This window comes from Cydia fagiglandana, chromosome 7 (genome assembly GCF_963556715.1).
Source record: "Cydia fagiglandana chromosome 7, ilCydFagi1.1, whole genome shotgun sequence".
NCBI lineage: Eukaryota > Metazoa > Arthropoda > Insecta > Lepidoptera > Tortricidae > Cydia > Cydia fagiglandana.
The window spans coordinates 13,712,205-13,732,595 of record NC_085938.1 but is presented as its reverse complement, the minus strand read 5'-3'; the positions used below and the strand labels follow the sequence as shown (position 1 = coordinate 13,732,595).

General features: G+C 39.0%; 1 protein-coding gene across 1 annotated transcript; it reads left to right on the top strand.

Annotated features, from left to right (window-relative positions):
- The first annotated feature begins 90 nt into the window (after nt 1-90).
- LOC134665967 (serine/threonine-protein kinase STK11) lies at nt 91-18,945 on the top strand. Its single transcript, XM_063523025.1, has 6 exons — nt 91-948; nt 2,509-2,694; nt 6,565-6,701; nt 8,950-9,138; nt 10,640-10,794; nt 15,415-18,945. Exons 1-6 carry the CDS (start codon nt 406-408, stop codon nt 15,528-15,530), a joined length of 1,326 nt encoding a protein of 441 aa, XP_063379095.1. The 5' UTR covers nt 91-405; the 3' UTR covers nt 15,531-18,945.
- The last annotated feature ends 1,446 nt before the right edge of the window (nt 18,946-20,391 follow it).

The window sequence follows — 20,391 nt, the reverse complement described above, 5'->3', positions numbered from 1 at the left end:
GACTATAGAGTAATGCGTAAATAGTTGAGAATAAAAATGCCTTAATTACTTATTAAGATCACACTATACTCGACCTTGCTACATTTTATTACAGTACTTTTTTGTAAAACAGAATAGTGTTAGTTACGTTCTTGACAGCCATATTAGATTGAACTCCGTAAGAACTGTCATATTTCATTCATTCATCCTTGTGGTTTCGTTGAATTTCTCGGGTTTACTTACAGCTTTATTTACATTTATCGAAATTAGAAAACGAAATAGTTTTATACCTAGCCATTTCCAATACGTTTCGATTGAGAAATAGTGCTCAATGTGACTAGAAATACAGCTTAAATTTGTGGCAAAGCGGCCTTCAATACGCATAGATTCACAGACATTATTCCAAATGTATTGTTTTGATAGATAATGGATCCGAGAATGTGCAGAAAAATCAGTAGTAGTGAAAGTCTTCCAGATGCTGAAAATGTGGAATACGAAGTTGCGAGCATCATCGCGCCGCAAGAGAGCGAGGAGAACCTGCTGGAGGGCAGCCCCGAGCTGCGCTCAGTCACCTGGCTGGACGACGACCAGATCGAGGACCTAGATCTTAATTTAGACCAAACTAACCTATTTTTCCATAGAGTCGATAGTGCAGATATAATTTATAGAAGTAAGAAGAAAAGATGCAAAATGGTCGGGAAATACGTTATGGGGGATATATTAGGGGAGGGTTCGTACGGGAAAGTGAAGGAGATGTTGGACTCGGAGTCGCTGTGCCGGCGCGCGGTGAAGATCCTCAAGAAGCGCAAGCTCCGAAGGATACCCAATGGAGAGCAGAACGTGCAGCGAGAGATACAGCTGCTCCGGATACTTAGACATAAGAATGTGATAGAACTAGTCGATGTTTTATTTAACGATGAAAAACAGAAGATGTACCTTGTCATGGAGTTCTGTGTGGGCGTGCTGCAGGTGAGTTAGCTTACCCTTTTATAAATATGTTATAGTTTCTAAGGTAATGTATCTATGGGCCTTATTGTTAGTAGCCTGAAAATAAATGCTTTGATTGATTGATAAAAAAATTGCATATTTGCCTAAAATTATAATGGAACCTAGTAAAAAATACATTTATTATTTAAATTAATCAATCATTCATTCACATTATTGTTAATTCTCTAATTTATATGGAATAGATAATATCCTCCAATATATATCCAATATAAATAATTTATACATTTATTAGTAAACAATTTCATCATAACAAGGAAGTAGTTAAGCAACACTGTCTAATATTGATATATGTCCAGCAAGTTGAGTGTTCGCTTGACCTTCCTCTGTTTACTGGATCAATATTTCCTACTGTCCAGCTAGCACTATACATACATACATTTTATACATCGTTGAGTGTACACACTGTTGTTTACATTTACTTCGCCATTTCAAATAAGTCTGACATTTATATTACAAAGTTGTTTTTGAGCTGACTTAATGGAATACTATTTCTTATTGGATTTTGTTGTAAACAACTCTCATGTTATCAGTAATTGTAGAGGTACACCTGCAAAATGTTTTCTTGTATTATTATTGTATTTTGTTGTAAATAGATATTGAACAATGTATGTTTGTAATACAATATTTAGTCAGTTGCATTGCCATGTTGGGATTACAATACGGTCAGAAACATATTTATTATATGTTTTTGACTAGCCATAGCATCAAAATAGATGGAGACAGGTTGAAGTATAGTTACTGTTTATCACACATTAACATTTTAGAAACTTTAACATGGTAACTGTTTTTTAGGGTTCTATACCCAAAGAGTAAATACGCGACCCTATTGCTAAGACTCTGCTGTCTGTCTGTCTGTCACCATATCTCATGAACCATAGCTAGACAGATGGAATTATCATATATGATGTATTTCTGTTGCTGCTATAACAACAAATACTAAAAACAGAATATAATAAATATTTAAGTGGGGCTCCCATACAACAAACGTGATTATTATTGCCGTTTTTTGTGTAATGGTACGGTACCACTTGGCCGGTTTTTAATATTATTCTCTCAATGCTAGTGGTCATGGGAACTGAAGCCTGCAGTATGTCCAGACCGATACACGACCTTCAAGAAAAGTGAGCGTATCTTAAAGACTGTCATTAAATTAATTAATCAAATAAGTTTTTAAATTTTCTATTTGTAGATTTAATTTGTCTTACCCTTGACAATTATCAAGTTTTATGTATAAATCTATCTTTTTAAGTATGACTTCATCAAACCCTCTTTTTGCATGTTTTCCTAAGAAAAATCATTAGGATAATTGAGCGCCAAGGAGACTATTAGTGTGCTTTAAAGGTTTAAACAAGTGACATATTGAAAAAAAAATGAAAAATATTTATTAAATTAATAAATGTTACATAACAAGGTAACAGGTTGGGACTGGGACTGGGACGACTATTAAGTATATTATACTTGTATCAGGAAGCCCCGCTACTCCGTAGCAACAAGTTGTATTGAGCCTTTCTTTATTACCAGGACATGTTAGAGTCAAGCCCCGGCAAGAAGTTTCCGCAGCAGCAAGCCCACGACTACTTCACACAGCTACTAGACGGGCTGGAGTACTTGCACGGGCAGGGAGTTGTGCACAAGGACATCAAGCCGGGAAACCTGCTGCTGACTCTTGACTCCACGCTGAAGATTACTGATTTTGGTGTTGCTGAGGTAATTCTGAAAATTATTATTGACTGTTCTGTTTCATTATTTTAGATTAATCTTACACAAATCGACTTAGTCCTAATCTCATAGTGATTATCTCAATATATTAGACAACGATATATTATGAATATAATAGATAAAAATACATGGAAAACATATAACTGAGGAAAAAATATTAACCTAGTTTTTTAGCATTAGAGAAAGGCTTAACAATATTTTTATCGAAATTTTTGATTACAAGGATTGCATAATTTTTACACTTTTTATAATTTTTCATATTATAAAAAATATAAAAATTATGAAACCCTTGTACATAATCAAAGAGCCGCCCGCTACAGATATTTTGAAATTGCCGCGTTTTTGCCGGTTCATCTTTCATTAGCCAGATTCTAAACTAAAATAAATAATTGCCTTTAACGAATAACGAATAAGAATATGATATTTTGCGGAGATTGGAATATCGATGTTTTAAAAAATAGTAACCAAACAAAAGAGCTACTATCTCTCTTAACCAAATTTGGATTGAACATCCATGTAAAATCACCAACCCGAAAAAAGTCTTGTATTGATTTAATAGCCTCTAACTTGAATATGTTGAATGTATCATGTAACATACATAATTTAGGCCTGTCTGACCACGATACTGGACAATCTATATCCTTTCAGATATCTGAACACTCGAAACCCAGACAGTCTGTAGAATATACTGAACAAAGGAGAGACTATAGTCAAGAAAATGTAGACAAATTTTACAAGTACATTTCATGCCTTTCTTTCAACCAAGTTTTTGAGGCATTGGATCTCAATATTGCATTTGAAGAGTTTCATGACTTAATCATCTTGTTTTTCAACTTATGCTTTCCAATTATAAATAAAGTAGTAAAAAATAAACCTATAAAAAATAAATGGATTACGAAAGGGCTAAAGCAATCATGTGTTAAAAAAAGAAATCTATACTTTAAATACCATAAAGAGCACACAAACAAAAAGTATAACAAACACAAATATTTAGCATATTCGAAGTTACTAAAAAAGTGCTTTCACAAGGCCCAGCAACTTAATAATATTTCTTATATAAATAACTCCAAAAATAAGGGTAAAGCAGCATGGAATGTAATAAAAGATAATCTTAACTTAAATATTAACAAATCTGACATTATAAACATTAAAATTGATGACAAAGTATTAGATGACCCTTTGGAAATGTGTGAGATATTTAACGACTTTTACATCAATAATTCCTATGTAAATGCAAATACTTATAACGAAATTCTAGACATAAAAACTGTTAATAATAGCATTTTTCTTTCTCCCTTAGATCAGTATGACGTAATAAAAATTATTAAATCTTTAAATGACACTAACTCAACCGGTTATGATGAAATTCCAACTAAGTTATTAAAACAATGTGCAGTCCAAATAGCATCACCTCTCAGCTACTTGATTAACTTATCTTTTGAGCAAGGCTGCTTTCCTGATCGCTTAAAATTAACCATTATAAAACCCCTTTTCAAAAAGGGTGACCCGAGTCTGATAAATAACTATCGCCCAATCGCACTAATACCGGTACTATCTAAGGTCTTCGAAAAAGCTTTGTACAATAAAATTAATAATTTCTTCGACAGGGCTAATGTTATCCATCCAAATCAGTTTGGCTTTAGAAGGGGTACTTCTACATCTCATACTTGCTTTGCTTTAGTTAGACATATTACCCAATCGCTTAATGACAACCAACCTATCTTAGCAGTTTTCCTAGATATGAGCAAAGCCTTCGATAGCGTCTGCCACAAAATTCTATTAACAAAACTAGAAAAATATGGCATTAGGGGAAAGGCTAATGACTGGCTCAAAAGCTATCTGTCTGAGCGAAAACAATACACAGAAATTACTAAAATAGTCCAGAAAAAGAAAATTACCTACAAGTCTTTATCAAAAACAAGTAATTGTGGCGTCCCACAGGGAAGCATACTCGGTCCTCTGTTATTTTTAACATATATTAATGACCTGCCAAATATACTAAAACATACATGCATTTTGTTTGCTGATGATGCTACCCTAATCATAAAGTCTAGCAATAATAGTGACCTAGAAAACGAAGCAATTAATGAACTGCATAATACGACTAGATGGTTGGAAAATAATTGTCTTAAATTAAATTTGGCTAAGACTAAAATTATTAAGTTTAAAACTCGTAACTCTACTAATACTAACCTAAATGTTAACTGTAACAATTCTAATGTAGAACTTGTTGATTCAACCACGTTTCTTGGTATTACTCTAGATGAAAATTTAAATTGGAAAGCACACGTTGAAAATGTGTGTTCCAGATTGGATAGATTTGTTTTTGCATTGCGGCGGCTTAGATCTATAGCATCAAGAGAAGCTGCAATGTCGGCCTATCATGGTTATGTCGCCTCAATCTTGCGTTACGGGCTTATCATTTGGGGTAATAGTACGGATATCCAAAGAGCATTTGTGACCCAAAAAGCTTGCATCAGAGCTGTAAGCGGAAGTGAATATCTCGCCCACTGTAAACCAATATTTCAAGAACTTAAAATTCTACCATTGCCTTGTCAGTACATTTTAGAAATTACTAAATTTGTCAAAAAACAGCCTCAGCTTTTTCCACTTCACGATGAAGTGGTCAATAAGCAAAGGCCTAGCAGGAAGCCACTGCAGCTACATCAACCTGCGCAGAAGCTGAAAGTGTCCCAATCAAATGTGTGTAATATGGCTGTAAAAATATTTAATAGAGTGCCAGATGACCTCAAAACTCTACCGATATGTAAATTTGAAAAAAAAATGTTTCAGTGGTTACTTGGGAAATGTTTTTACTCTGTAGATGAATTTTTTAAATGACATTTATTATAATTTGTTAATTAATTTTGCTTATCTTATACCTACTGACTGAATTTTAATTTTAATATTTAATTTTACTCCCCATGTACATAGCTATGTAAATATTTCTACGCCGATGCATGCCGGCAGAATATGCTGACCTAACACCTTTTACTAACCAACATTGTATGTACCATATTCTTGGAAATAAAGTATTGAATTGAATTGAATTGAATTGAATTGAATTGAATTGAATTGAATTGAATTGAATTGAATTGAAATTCAAACCCAGGGCAGCCAGCTTTGTAGATATGCCCATTTTCCAACCATTCGTCAAAAGTATCTAAATTACAGTTACTTATATCAAATTCAACATTTCACTATGATAGATACTTAAGTAAATATTTGTGCCCGTTTTCGTTACCACAATCAATTAAAACAGAACGTAAATAAAAGTTATCCAATGCCAGGTAAATATCGCAACACATAGATAAGATGATAATAGATAGCGTGAGTAGATCTGGAGGATTGCCAGTTCGTGTAATGATTTGTTGATGCAATCCTCTTTGGACATAGCTATTGGGCAATACTATTGAACTAGATAGAAGCCTCTTTGATTTTAGGTCGAAATGTTTCTTACATCTCAAATATATGACTTTTAAAATTGAACCTTTGGTCCTATATATTGCGTACAACCCGCTTTCTGAATAATAGCGTTAGGAGCGTATTTTTTGGGGTATGCAATCCTGTTGCTAGTCCTTATGTATGTAATTTTTGAATCTCATTAGATATCTAATTCGTATACATATATAGACGTGAGGGGTGAAATATCCCTGATTATATAATTTAAACACCGCTATTCGCTCACGAAATTATTTTGCGTACCAAACGAATTGCGATTTTAGAGAAAATATTTTGGTTTTTTGTTTTATTAGGTTTCACCTAAAGAGGGAATTCCGACTTCTTAGTTGTTACCGATAGTCTTAGGTATAACATATCAGGTTTCCAGCCAGACTACATGATGGATTCTGGTTGCAGGCACTAGACATGTTCTCGCCAGAGGACACGTGCTACACGGGTCAGGGCTCGCCCGCCTTCCAGCCGCCGGAGATCGCCAACGGCGCCGAGCAGTTCTCGGGCTTCAAAGTCGACATTTGGAGCAGCGGCGTCACACTGTAAGTTCTCAACTATTCATCTCTCAACCAATCCACTACACGACTCTTTCTATTTAATACTGTGCAAAAGAGACAACATGTCTCGTGATCATTGCGACTTCACAACTAGGTACACTTCGGGAGGATGTGAGTTGTGAATGTGGGTATTAGGCGCGGGGGCAAGTGAGATTTATTTGGCATCTTCAGCCTCTCAAGAGAGAAGAGTGGAGGTAACTCTTTAGGGATTGGGGCTGAATATGAAGTTTTAGGTGTATTAAAAAAATCGTGCTAAATATTAAGAGCCCAGCAGATTTCTTGTCTCAAGGTCGGCATTTAAAGCAGTAGTGTTACATTCTAAGTTCACCATGACTGTAAAAGTAAAGTTACCTTAAAACCAAGAGGGGAACAAACCTTGTAGGGATTAAGGGTCTTGAAAAACGAGTACGCATTTTTAGGACTGCTAGAATGCTTCATGGACATCATGGTATTCATGCCGCTTACGGCGCCAAGCAGATCATCATCATCATCATCATCTCAGCCATAAGACGTCCACTGCTGAACATAGGCCTCCCCCTTAAACCAAGCAGATGCGAGCTGCAAAATAGACATTTGGAGCAATGGCGGTACATTGCAGTGGCGTATAGGCATAGGCGAAGTGGCCCCTCGGTCGCGGCCTTGCACTTAGCGGGGCCCCGCGAGAGGCACCATATTACCTTGGAAATACATATTGAAAGAAAAGGACCTCGCTTATGCAATTTCTTCTACGGCTAGATTAGTTAATTCAGCAATTCGTGATTACTATTACCTATTAGCCTCTGACCCAGAGCGGACATTAAACCTTCAATGGGGACAATATTTTTTTTTTTGTGTAGTGCTTACATTGTAAGTTCAGCAATGTGACGGTAATGTCACCTGACCGTGCATGCCGTGTTGTTTACGTCTAAAGAATCCACTCGCCGATAAATCTATTAAAAGTATTAAGTATAGACTTTCATGAGTATGTATGTTGAAAGTATGTATTTTGATTGGGCTAACTGTGTAAATATATGACTTAAATCGTTTATGTCCTTTTTATACCAGACCCGTGGCAAACAAGCGTAAGGCCGACCTAAGGCAAGCTATGCTTCTTTTTGAAAAACCCTATATTTGAAGTTCTTCGATAAAGCCTCTTTAATCTCCTTGGATAGTTTTTACAAGTGTAGTATACTAGTTTTTTTTTCTAAAGCAGCAGTTGCTATTAATATCCACACAAATATTTATCGTTCGATATTGGTAGCCTTTTGTATGAATTTGCGCATGAACATATATGAGGTGACTCACATACCAAACGTGTTTCTGGTTTCAATACAAGTGTTAGGCAACAAAAGCTATTTTCGGACAATGATCCGTCGAACGCCCTGGATCCATTTCGTTTTGGATTTGCATATATATTTATGTGTATTGTATCGCAAGAACGTTATATACTTATTTCGTGCGAAATTCAATAGGATGCAGGCACGTGAAATCGTTTCACATAACTTTGTGTCCCGTTTATTTTGTTATTCCATTTAAAGTAACGCTTTTTGAATACGGCATGCATTATTTATTGTTTACAAGGAAACTCTGCTTAAGAATTAGGTGTTATGTATGACAGTAAGTTTTTTTCCGTTTTATAATCGCATGTTCTACGCGTTTGTGTTGCATATTATTGATAAGAGAGTCTTAATAATAATAGGTAGGTTTGTTTACCTTCTTATTAATTGTTTTGTCATGTGTAGGTATACCTACTTACCTAATTGTCGGTAGTAGGTATAGGTACCTCCTAATTACTTCATTGTTGGTCGGACGTATACCTATACCTTTAGAAAACGTTTTTCTGTTCAACTTATTTAATTTATATAAAAAAACTCGTAACTATTTATATATGAATTGCTGATTACCATTTGTTTTTATAACATTTACGTAAGTTTAGGTAAATCTATTTTAATTCCCATTCAGGGTTACAAACGAATTAGTTATAAAAAGATTAATGTTGCAGTTATAAATATTTAGAAAGCAGAATTAATATTCCGTGCTAACAGATGGCTATGTTGTCCTTTTTTTTAACTTCAAGGAGGTTCTCAATTGGTTAGTCTATTTTTTATACATGTTCCCAATTTGTAGTAGAAAACTCGATTAATAAATAAAACTATGAGTGAACTTATAGCATAAGCACAAGTGTTTTGAGAATTTGTTTTCGCAAAGCACCATTCTACAAGACGATTCTATTCTACAAGCACTTTGTCCCCAGATACAACATGACGACGGGCCGCTACCCGTTCGAGGGTGACAACGTTTACCGGCTCCTGGAGGCGATCGGTCGCGGCGAGCCGGCGCCGCCGCCTGCGAACCTAGGCTCTACACTGCGGTCCCTGCTTATAGCCATGCTTCAGCGCGAGCCGCAGCGGAGGCCCAGCGTTTATGACATCAGGAGACACGCGTAAGTAGTTTAGCTAATCGCTCACTGTCTTTCCAAACGGGAGTGACAGAGAAGCACTACATGACGTCGGGCTACACGTTCGAGGCTAATTACGTATTTCATTTTCCTACAACGTTTTTATCTTGTTTGAAAATTCCAATAATACAGAGCTCATTATTTATGTATCAAAAGTAGGTACAAACTAAGCAAACAGCTGAACAAATAACTCGCTAGCATTCCACCTAAGAAAATAATCGTCCATTGTTTCACAGAACGCACTCTCATTACCTTAAATGTATTCTTTGCCATCTATCAGGTTTACGTCTTTTTAATTAGCGTAGAATCCATCTGTCCGCAAGGCTAAAATAATAGACTAGATAAACTACACCGGCTTGCATATTGCTTACGTCAATATATGCATTATCTTCGTTTTATTTATATTAAGAGAGCTAGTAAACAAAGCTACCGCAAACAGGCTTACTGCGAAATAAATTAACTTTGTTTACAACAGATTTATTATACCTTGTTATGTTTATTGAAGAGATTAATTTAATAACACAACCTAATTATGTCGGTCGACATACCACATTAAATATATCAATTATTAATTCGCATTTCTCTCGTAGACATGTTAACCTACACGACTAGCTCAAATGCCTTTACAAAACTTGTACACGTTTATGGACTTTATTTTATTTCTATGCATTCTGAATATAAATTGCATTTAATAAGTTGTTGTTCGATATAGTGCCCAAAATAGACTTGATGCTAGTCTGACTTGATATTGTCTTTAGTTTTCAAGCTTTGAAGCTAGTCGGAGAGTCTATTGTATTAGAAAATAGAAACCAGAGGTGGCATAAAAAATGCATGGTTTATAAATCTATTTAATGTATATCTATTTTAATCTCTTTGGCAGTAGATACAATAGAATCTCCAACTAGCTTAGCTTGAAAACGAAATACTAAGATACTATACCAGTATACGTAGGTATTAAGTTATTAAGGAATGTTTTGTCCGACCTTCACATTGGACTGAAGTGACATTATAATACCTCAATGAATTATGCAATAAACTATATTCTAAATTCTATTCATATGCACGCGGAGACAGCGAAATATGAGACAATTAATACCGATATACGAAGTATGCAGAAAGCAAATAATTGCGTTTCGTGTACTACAATTTTATTGGGAACCAGAAGAAGTTGATAGTTTTACTAGTGAGGGTACTGCTAATAACTCGAAAAATTTTAGATAAATCTCTGCCAGTTAGTGGCGAGAGCAGTGCTACCAACTAAAGATTATAGTGTCTTACATATCTTCTAAAACATACTTACCTAATATGATTTGATTGTAAATCTTCTTATTGTAAATTATATTGTATTAGTAGTAAAATGTATCGCCCTATCCGGGTTCACGTATACCATAGTAATAAATCCTTGACATAATGCATTGGACATGACTACAAATATGAGCGACTACGAATATGAGCGATTATGAAACAAGTGATTGTTTGTTTTCAGATGGGTGCAAGCGACACCGCCGCTGGAGGCCGGCGAGCGAGCAGTGAGCCCGCGATCACGGCGCTCCGACGACCTGCACTCCTCCACCGTGCTGCCCTACCTCGTGGAGCGACACTACGGCTCGCAGGACTACTTCACCGCCGACCTGCACCACGGTCAGTGCCACATCACCTCAGGCGAGCGACCCTCCACGACCTGCACTCCTCCACCGTGCTCCCCTACCTCGTGGAGCGACACTACGGCCCGCAGGACTACTTCACCGCCGACCTGCACCACGGTCAGTGCCACGTCACCTCAGGCGAGCGACCCTCCACGACCTGCACTCCTCCACCGTGCTGCCCTACCTCGTGGAGCGGCACTACGGCTCGCAGGACTACTTCACCGCCGACCTGCACCACGGTCAGTGCCACATCACCTCAGGCGAGCGACCCTCCACGACCTGCACTCCTCCACCGTGCTGCCCTACCTCGTGGAGCGGCACTACGGCTCGCAGGACTACTTCACCGCCGACCTGCACCACGGTCAGTGCCACATCACCTCAGGCGAGCGACCCTCCACGACCTGCACTCCTCCACCGTGCTCCCCTACCTCGTGGAGCGGCACTACGGCTCGCAGGACTACTTCACCGCCGACCTGCACCACGGTCAGTGCCACATCACCTCAGGCGAGCGACCCTCCACGACCTGCACTCCTCCACCGTGCTGCCCTACCTCGTGGAGCGGCACTACGGCTCGCAGGACTACTTCACCGCCGACCTGCACCACGGTCAGTGCCACATCACCTCAGGCGAGCGACCCTCCACGACCTGCACTCCTCCACCGTGCTGCCCTACCTCGTGGAGCGACACTACGGCTCGCAGGACTACTTCACCGCCGACCTGCACCACGGTCAGTGCCACATCACCTCAGGCGAGCGACCCTCCACGACCTGCACTCCTCCACCGTGCTGCCCTACCTCGTGGAGCGACACTACGGCTCGCAGGACTACTTCACCGCCGACCTGCACCACGGTCAGTGCCACATCACCTCAGGCGAGCGACCCTCCACGACCTGCACTCCTCCACCGTGCTGCCCTACCTCGTGGAGCGGCACTACGGCTCGCAGGACTACTTCACCGCCGACCTGCACCACGGTCAGTGCCACATCACCTCAGGCGAGCGACCCTCCACGACCTGCACTCCTCCACCGTGCTGCCCTACCTCGTGGAGCGACACTACGGCTCGCAGGACTACTTCACCGCCGACCTGCACCACGGTCAGTGCCACATCACCTCAGGCGAGCGACCCTCCACGACCTGCACTCCTCTACCGTGCTGCCCTACCTCGTGGAGCGGCACTACGGCTCGCAGGACTACTTCACCGCCGACCTGCACCACGGTCAGTGCCACATCACCTCAGGCGAGCGACCCTCCACGACCTGCACTCCTCCACCGTGCTGCCCTACCTCGTGGAGCGACACTACGGCTCGCAGGACTACTTCACCGCCGACCTGCACCACGGTCAGTGCCACATCACCTCAGGCGAGCGACCCTCCACGACCTGCACTCCTCCACCGTGCTCCCCTACCTCGTGGAGCGGCACTACGGCCCGCAGGACTACTTCACCGCCGACCTGCACCACGGTCAGTGCCACATCACCTCAGGCGAGCGACCCTCCACGACCTGCACTCCTCCACCGTGCTGCCCTACCTCGTGGAGCGGCACTACGGCTCGCAGGACTACTTCACCGCCGACCTGCACCACGGTCAGTGCCACATCACCTCAGGCGAGCGACCCTCCACGACCTGCACTCCTCTACCGTGCTGCCCTACCTCGTGGAGCGGCACTACGGCTCGCAGGACTACTTCACCGCCGACCTGCACCACGGTCAGTGCCACATCACCTCAGGCGAGCGACCCTCCACGACCTGCACTCCTCCACCGTGCTCCCCTACTTCGTGGAGCGGCACTACGGCTTGCAAGTCTGCTGCGCACAATACACGTCTTGAGTCTTTTAAATTTGAGCCATTGCACGTTTGAGCCGCATTCCATTCCGCTGCGGTGACATCTGCCTCCTACATATAAGTTTGCAGGGGGACAGTTATCTCTATTACTAACTGTCCAAGTTATGTAAGCGTAAAAGCGAATCATTTGTAATAAATATTTTCGTCACTGTGAACCTTAACTTTGCAGAGGCGGGCGCGGCCGACGGCTGCGGTAGGGTGCGCGCTAGAATTTGCTCGTTGAGTTAGGTTCGTCGCATGCGTGTGAGGGTGACTCCCCCTTACTCCCTTAACAGGGATTATGACCTTTATTTCCATTAGTGTTTTATGTGTATATGCCTTAAAGACTAGATAAAAATATAACATATCACATAAATATGTCAAATCTAGTCTTACGCTCGAGATTTCAATTGGTCTTTTCTGTTCCTGAAAGTAACAACAGCACAAAAAAAATACGTCCACTCCGATTTGGTCGATATAAATTCGTGACTAAAAACTAGGCGCCACCAACATTTTTGGGAACAAGAGAGACATGATACAAACTGAGATAACTTTATAACAACTTGAGTTTTATGTGTGTTTATGACGCAACCCTTTTTCGAGAAATTTACTAATCAATCGAAGAGGTAAACCTATAGTCAAACCGTATTTGTTTTTGATTACATGCATTTGCGGTAAAGCACTCTTTGTACTGGTGCCTTAGTAATCCACTAATAATAGACTTGAAAACACACCTTGGTCATCAATGTTACCTGAGTAATCCGGCCTACTTTACTCAATGACTCACTGACTTTAGTAATCGGGGTTTGATTAACATTTCCAGCATAATTAATTCCTTATTATAACTTTCAAGTGCAAACTGAAACCACTGGTTATTGAAACACAGTATCATTTTATTGTGATTTCTTTATTTATTTCTTTCTTTATTTCTTTACTCAATATTTCGTAACGTTGTTCGATATTTTGATTTATTGCGATTAGTTTTGCATGTTTTTTTTTAACTATCAGCATGGTGATTTAGACTTTTTTATTTTTACTTGTGCAATTTGGTTGTTTTATTAACATAGTTTAATGTACTTTATTTAAATCCTGGTTCACTAAAGGTACACTTTCTTATTCGTTCAAACTTGTCTGACGTGAAGAACGAACGAATTAATTAAATACGATGATTAATATAGCTTGTTTAGTGTAGGAAATTTCCTGACGTAATTTTTAATAGCTTTAAAAAAAATGACAGGTATTTTCCTAATACTAAAAAGGAAGAAAGATACTTCAACACTATTATGTAGCTATTTCATTGTATTCTATGCCAGGTTGAAGATATTATTAAGATTAGTGCCAATTTCTATTGTGAAAGCAATCCACGTGCCTTCAAATACGTATTATCTATGCCCTCTTAGATTAAAGATAGATGGGCCGTTGAGATATATTACTGTTTATTGTTCTAACAGTATGTTAATACATTATGTATTATAAATCGTTATAATAACTGACTGAAAGGGGTAAGGTACTTCAATTTCTAGTGAGGGTTCTAGATTGAAATCATAAATCTAATCTAATTTATTTTAATAGAATTTAAACTGCGGCAACTCATACTAACATAAAATCAATTTTATGGTTTAAAAATCACCCACAGCACTTTCAGTGTTTGATAATGGACCCCTATACATATACAGATGTAGTGCATATTTGCATAATCCTTTCCTTTACCGTTCAATGTTCGTATTTGTCATGCTACTCAGTTAACCTCTAAACTTTTTGTACAGAGACGGACTGAATAGCATGACACGTTCGTACGTTTCTGTGAAAAACGATGGTAAAGGATTATGCACAACATCTGTATTTTATTTGAATGCCAAAATACAACAATATTCTACAACTTTTTTTATACTCCAAGACCACCGGTGGACGGGCAGCAGCGTCCCTCAAATTCGGTATACTCGACTGCGATCGCCAACCCGCCTGCCAAGCGTGGCGATTATGGCATTCACCCCCCATAAGGGGGAGGCCTATGTTCAGCAGTGGACGTCTTATGGCTGAGATGATGATGATGATGATTTTTATACTTTAGACTGGGGTGCGATAGGTGCTATAATGCAGTTTCGCGCCGTAGATGTCGCTGTTGGCCCACACTGACCGGGTTGAAAATATTTGAGTAAGCAGTTCCATTTAAAAAGTAACGTTACGCTTCAATTTTTTGCTAGTGTGCATACTCTAACTTTTTAATGTAAATATCGAAGTAACTTTAAGTGCGTTTGGTCCCGAATCCATGAGATGTGTAAGATATGTAAAGTAAAATTTACAAATTCGTGTCTCGAATTTGACAGGTGAGGTGATACAGATGGCGTAATGTACGTTTCCGTACATTATGCGGTAACTCTGGTGATCAAATTTTATGTTAACGTTTGACAGTTCAGATACCCCAAGAGGCGCAATAGGAATCTGGTTCGGATGTCAAACTTAAAGTCTACCGTTTAACACTTTCACTGCCAGTGCAAGCTACGCGGTACAAGCGTAGCCGACAACATGGGAAAAACCGTATGAAACGAAAAGCAACTACCCGCTTAACGGATCGCTGGCAGTGAATGTGGTAACTGAGGCAGTTGGCAAGAACTTACTATAGTCATCTACGGATTGGTTTAAAGATTGACTACATGAAGATGATTTGAATTTTAAATCACTAAGAAACTTTTTTTCCGACCACAAGATAAGTGATATAATAGGGGGCACATTTTCGAAATACTTACAAATTAGAATAAAAAAGAACAATCTGTAACTCTTTGGTTTTGTGTTTCAGAGCTGGGCGACGGTGGCTCCCGCACTCTGTCTACAGCTGAATTATCGGAGCAGTCGTCACGCAAGCACCGCTGGCACTCCGCCTGCGGCCGCCTCCCCTCCTGCCGCCTCACGTGATCCACCTGTCCCCGACCCACTATCTAGGACCATTGAGGTTTAGTCGCCATACAATACCTACAGAACTCCACGGTGGCTCCCGCACACTATTTATGTACATCTGGATTGTCTGAGCAGTCGTCACGCAAGCACCGCTGGCACTCCGCCTGCGGCCGCCTCCCCTCCTGCCGCCTCACGTGATCCAACTGTCCCCGACCCACTATCTAGGACCATTAAGGTTTAGTCGCCATACAATACCTACAGAACTCCACGGTGGCTCCCGCACACTATTTATCTACATCTGGATTGTCTGAGCAGTCGTCACGCAAGCACCGCTGGCACTCCGCCTGCGGCCGCCTCCCCTCCTGCCGCCTCACGTGATCCAACTGTCTCCGACCCACTATCTAGGACCATTGAGGTTTAGTCGCCATACAATACCTACAGAACTCCACGGTGGCTCCCGCACACTATTTATGTACATCTGGATTGTCTGAGCAGTCGTCACACAATCATAGCTGGCACTCCACTGGCGGCCGTCTCCCTTCATGCCGCCTAACGTGATCCATGCCCCTAAACCAACTAGGACCAGACATTCTACACTCACCAAACAAAGAACATTATTTTGGGTGGATCAACTTTTTCTTGACATTTACCATGGTTACGTCTCCTGCCATCTTACGTACCTAAATAATCGAAGCGTCTCCGACCCACTATCTAGGACCATTGCTATTCGGGTGCCATACGATACCTACAGAAGTCCATTACTCCCGCACTCTATCTGCAGCTGAATTGTCTGAGCAGTTGTTACGCAAACACCGCTGGCATTGCTGCTTACGTGATCCAACCGTCTCCGACCCACCATCAATAGTCTGTATCTTTAGGTATTTAAATAAAAGTAAAAAAAATCTACCCTCAAATGGCTCCTTGAGCTAGTTGAGGGTAGATGAAAACATTACACGATCAAATAATGTAGGGCGTTCACTTACAGATCCAGGCGGTTTTGTGATTGGTCGGTTAACCAATAAATGTTATAACTACCCGAAAATGTACCAATTGTTTGTTTACTTGTATTTAAATACCTAAAGATGGAGACTATAGGACCAGTCATTCTTCAGTCGCTAAACCAGGAACATTACTTGGGTGAATCCACTTTTTCTTGACACTTGTTGCCCCAATTTATTTCTACTTTAAGGTTTGATGTAATTATTGTAATTATTTTACCTGTACTAACGCATTTTGATTCGTTCATGTGCTTATGCTTTATATTACTGCTCGGATTCGCTATTTGTATGTAGGTATATGGTGTCAGTGTAAGCTATAATTTAGTTTACAATTAATAATTACCAAAATACCTAATATTTTTGTTAAAAAACATATGTATGGGCTTTAAGTGTTTTCGGCAAAGAATAAGAATTTGGATTGTAACAGATACTGAAAGGGTTAATAATATTAAACATTGAATACACAATTTTGTAATTGCTATCAGATACCTTAAAGTAAACAAGCGTTTAGAATCATCTGCGCACGAACTTATTCAGGGCATTAAAATTTGATCGGATACTTTTGATTGCGAGTTTGGTGGCGACTCCACAGGCTTAGAAACTTTGTCTTGTCCATTCTTCATGACAATAAATACGAAATTATATTGATAATGTACGAAATATATAAGCAATAATACATATAAAAGAGGTAATATCCGGATATAAAAACAACTTATAAAATATCTAATAAAAACCTGTGTAACCCTTAAAACCTACGTAATACATTTATTAATAATAGGTACATTTACATATGTAGTTTACTTACCATTGGCAAAGAGAATAGAGTGTATAGAGGCGGATTGTCTATTATGTAGCCACTGTAAATTTACTGCCATCTTTCGACAGAAGATTAACCCTTTGACCGCCGTTGTCCGGTATACAAGACAACGATAGAACGATACGCTGGCGCCGTCGTCTTGTATACAAGACACAAATTCAACCACCGAGTTAATGTGAAAATAATAACATTTGCAATTTCATTTACACTCTTGTTCATATTTTAGGTCTTTGTTTTTTCATTTATTTGCTTTTTAAGCAGCTATATAAATCCATTCTTTTATAATAAGGCTTTTAAAAAAATTGCTCCAATTTTCAATGTTTTACATGTTCCTCGTCGCCGTTGTCTTGTATAAAAGACAGCTAGGGATGGGAATGTTAACTCGATATGGGAATTTTTAAATTAAATATAAAGTCAGAAATATGTTTTTATTTAAGTATTTTAACACTTGTTAATCGCCAATTTTTTTTTAACGAATAGTAGGTAACTACTTACTAGAATACGTAGAACGAGAGTCAGATAGGCATAACTATATGTAAAGTTCAGGCAGCTTCTTTAGCTGTATAAAGTAGAGTCAGACAAGTAAATTTGCCCTTGTAGATTGTGGACTATTTAATTGCAGAAGGATAAATAAAAAAATAATTGATGTTATTTTATAGCTTATTGGGAAGGGATACACCGCAGCGACCGCTTCGCACAAGAGTGGTACAGATGGACATACCTGTTTATCAGACTTAAGTTTTTTATTATAACATTGAAATTAATGTGTATTTTTATAACAAGTCGTTGAAGGTTTTTTTGGTTAGAGTTTATAGATTAATGTAAACCAAACTGATATTATAATGATAGATTCTAATTCCGGAATAATATCTACACTCATAAAAAATTCAACCCACGTGTAATTTTTACTAAAACAGTTCCGATATATTGACTTTATCGATACATGATGCGCAGCTTTAACGTTACGCCAATAAAGTTTACGTACCGACAAGCGCTTACGCCGTTGACCTAGAGACTATTATTACTTAATCCGCGCGAAAACTGTCCTTGTCGGTCTGCACTGCGGGCAGTCCATGCGCGCCGTTGTCTTGTATAAAAGACTTCTCGTACAGCCTAGTGCGGCGATATCACGTCTTGAATCGACATTGTTTAGTGGTTGTTTTTTATGTTAAATCCCTATATTTTAAACATTTTCGAGTGTAAAACATATGTTTAATTTTGGCAATTTGGAATGAAATTAAAACAGGATAAGAACAAAGCTAAATTAAATAGTACATTGTGTATTAAGGGCGGGAAATAAGAAATTACGAACGAGTGTCAATTTTAAGCCCGACGCGAAGCGAGGGCTTAAAATGTTCACGAGTTCGGAATTTCTTTACCGCCCGTGGCACACACAATGTTTTTCATCACACTTGTAAGGAAAAAAAGGAGAATTAATAAAAACAAACTTCTGTATAAAACACTTTTCCGCCCTAGGGCGAAAATTTCAATTTCCCGCCCGCAAGCCCTACGTGTAAATAAGTGTTTTTCATCACACTTGCTCGGAAAAGATTTTTTCCGCCCTAGGGCGAAAATTTCAATTTCCCGCCCGCAAGCCCTACGTGTAAATACATCTTTTCCGAGCAAGTGTGATGAAAAAGATTTTTACCATAAATTGTAAATATCGATATCACTATTTGCAATCCCTAAACTTTTTATTAGTTGTTTACTTAAAATTTGCTCTGGCGTGTGAGTGAGCGTCTTTGCGGACTAGGTCCGGCGGCCAAAAGGTTAAAACTGTTAGAACGCTATTTGACTTTGATCTTTATTATTTCACTGATACGTGTGTTAACTTGTTAAATATTAATAATATTAACGCCATCTACTCGACTGTAGGCCAAAGGTATGGTGCAATCTTTTCGAGCGATGGCGCCGTAACCTTCAGCCTACTCTCGAGTAGATGGCGTTAATATTAATGTTGAACATCCTATGTGTTAGGTATCAGTGAAAAAATAATGATCGAAGTCAAATGGCGTTCTAACAGTTTTAATCTTCTGTCGAAAGATGGCAGTAAATGTACTGTAGCTACATAGGTAATTTACCATAACTCTCTATTTCAAATTCTCTTTGCTATTGGGAACCCTTGTTGCAACGAGATAAGGACCATTTATTGTGAGATTTGTGTTTTGTTTGTGCGTACCTATAAACCAAAGGAATTATAAGCGGATCCGCACACCGCGCTCCGGTGTTTGAGCAAGACAGTGCTATGTGGTCAGTGACGGATTAATTGGTGTCTAAAAGGTTAAGGCCGACATTTCGCGCCTCTATAGTCCGTATCTTTAGGTATTTAAATAAAAGTAAACACACAATTTGTACATTTTCGGGTAGTTATAACAATAATTGGTTAACTCAACGGTCACTGAACGATCTGACTTTAACATACATTATTTGATCGTGTAACGTTTTCATCTGCTCTCAACTGGCTTAAGGAGACATTTGATGGTAGATTTTTTAACTTTTATATAAATACCTAAAGATACAGACTATAAATATGACGAGAAGTGAGTACATTCAGTTTAATATTCTTACACTATAGAATTAAACAAAAAAAAAAGTGTTAAATTTCGTGTATTCTAAATTATAATATAAAATAGGGTTTGTTAACTAATGGAATTTCACAGAATCCTATTAATATTGGGGATGTTGAAATACAAACATACATTGCAACTGCTCGATGTGATTTTGTTTTGGATGTTGCAATTAAATAATGTATTATATGACATAATAAATGGTATTGTGTTTATGTGATAGCACTAAAAGCAAAGAGTTATTGATTGATTGAGAAGTAAAATGTAATAAAAAATCGTGGCCCCGAGTTCGACAGCCGAAGATAAGCAATCATTTTGATAGCATACGCAGTGCAAGTGTTATTTATACGTCATAATTTAGAAGTTTGACTCTAGCGCTATACGGCCCCATGACTTACGTATTATGATAACTCAATATTGTTGAAACTCGATTTTTGCCACGATTTTTTCTTACATAATACATAATTTATTATCCCCCTTGTGTGGCTTATAAGTTT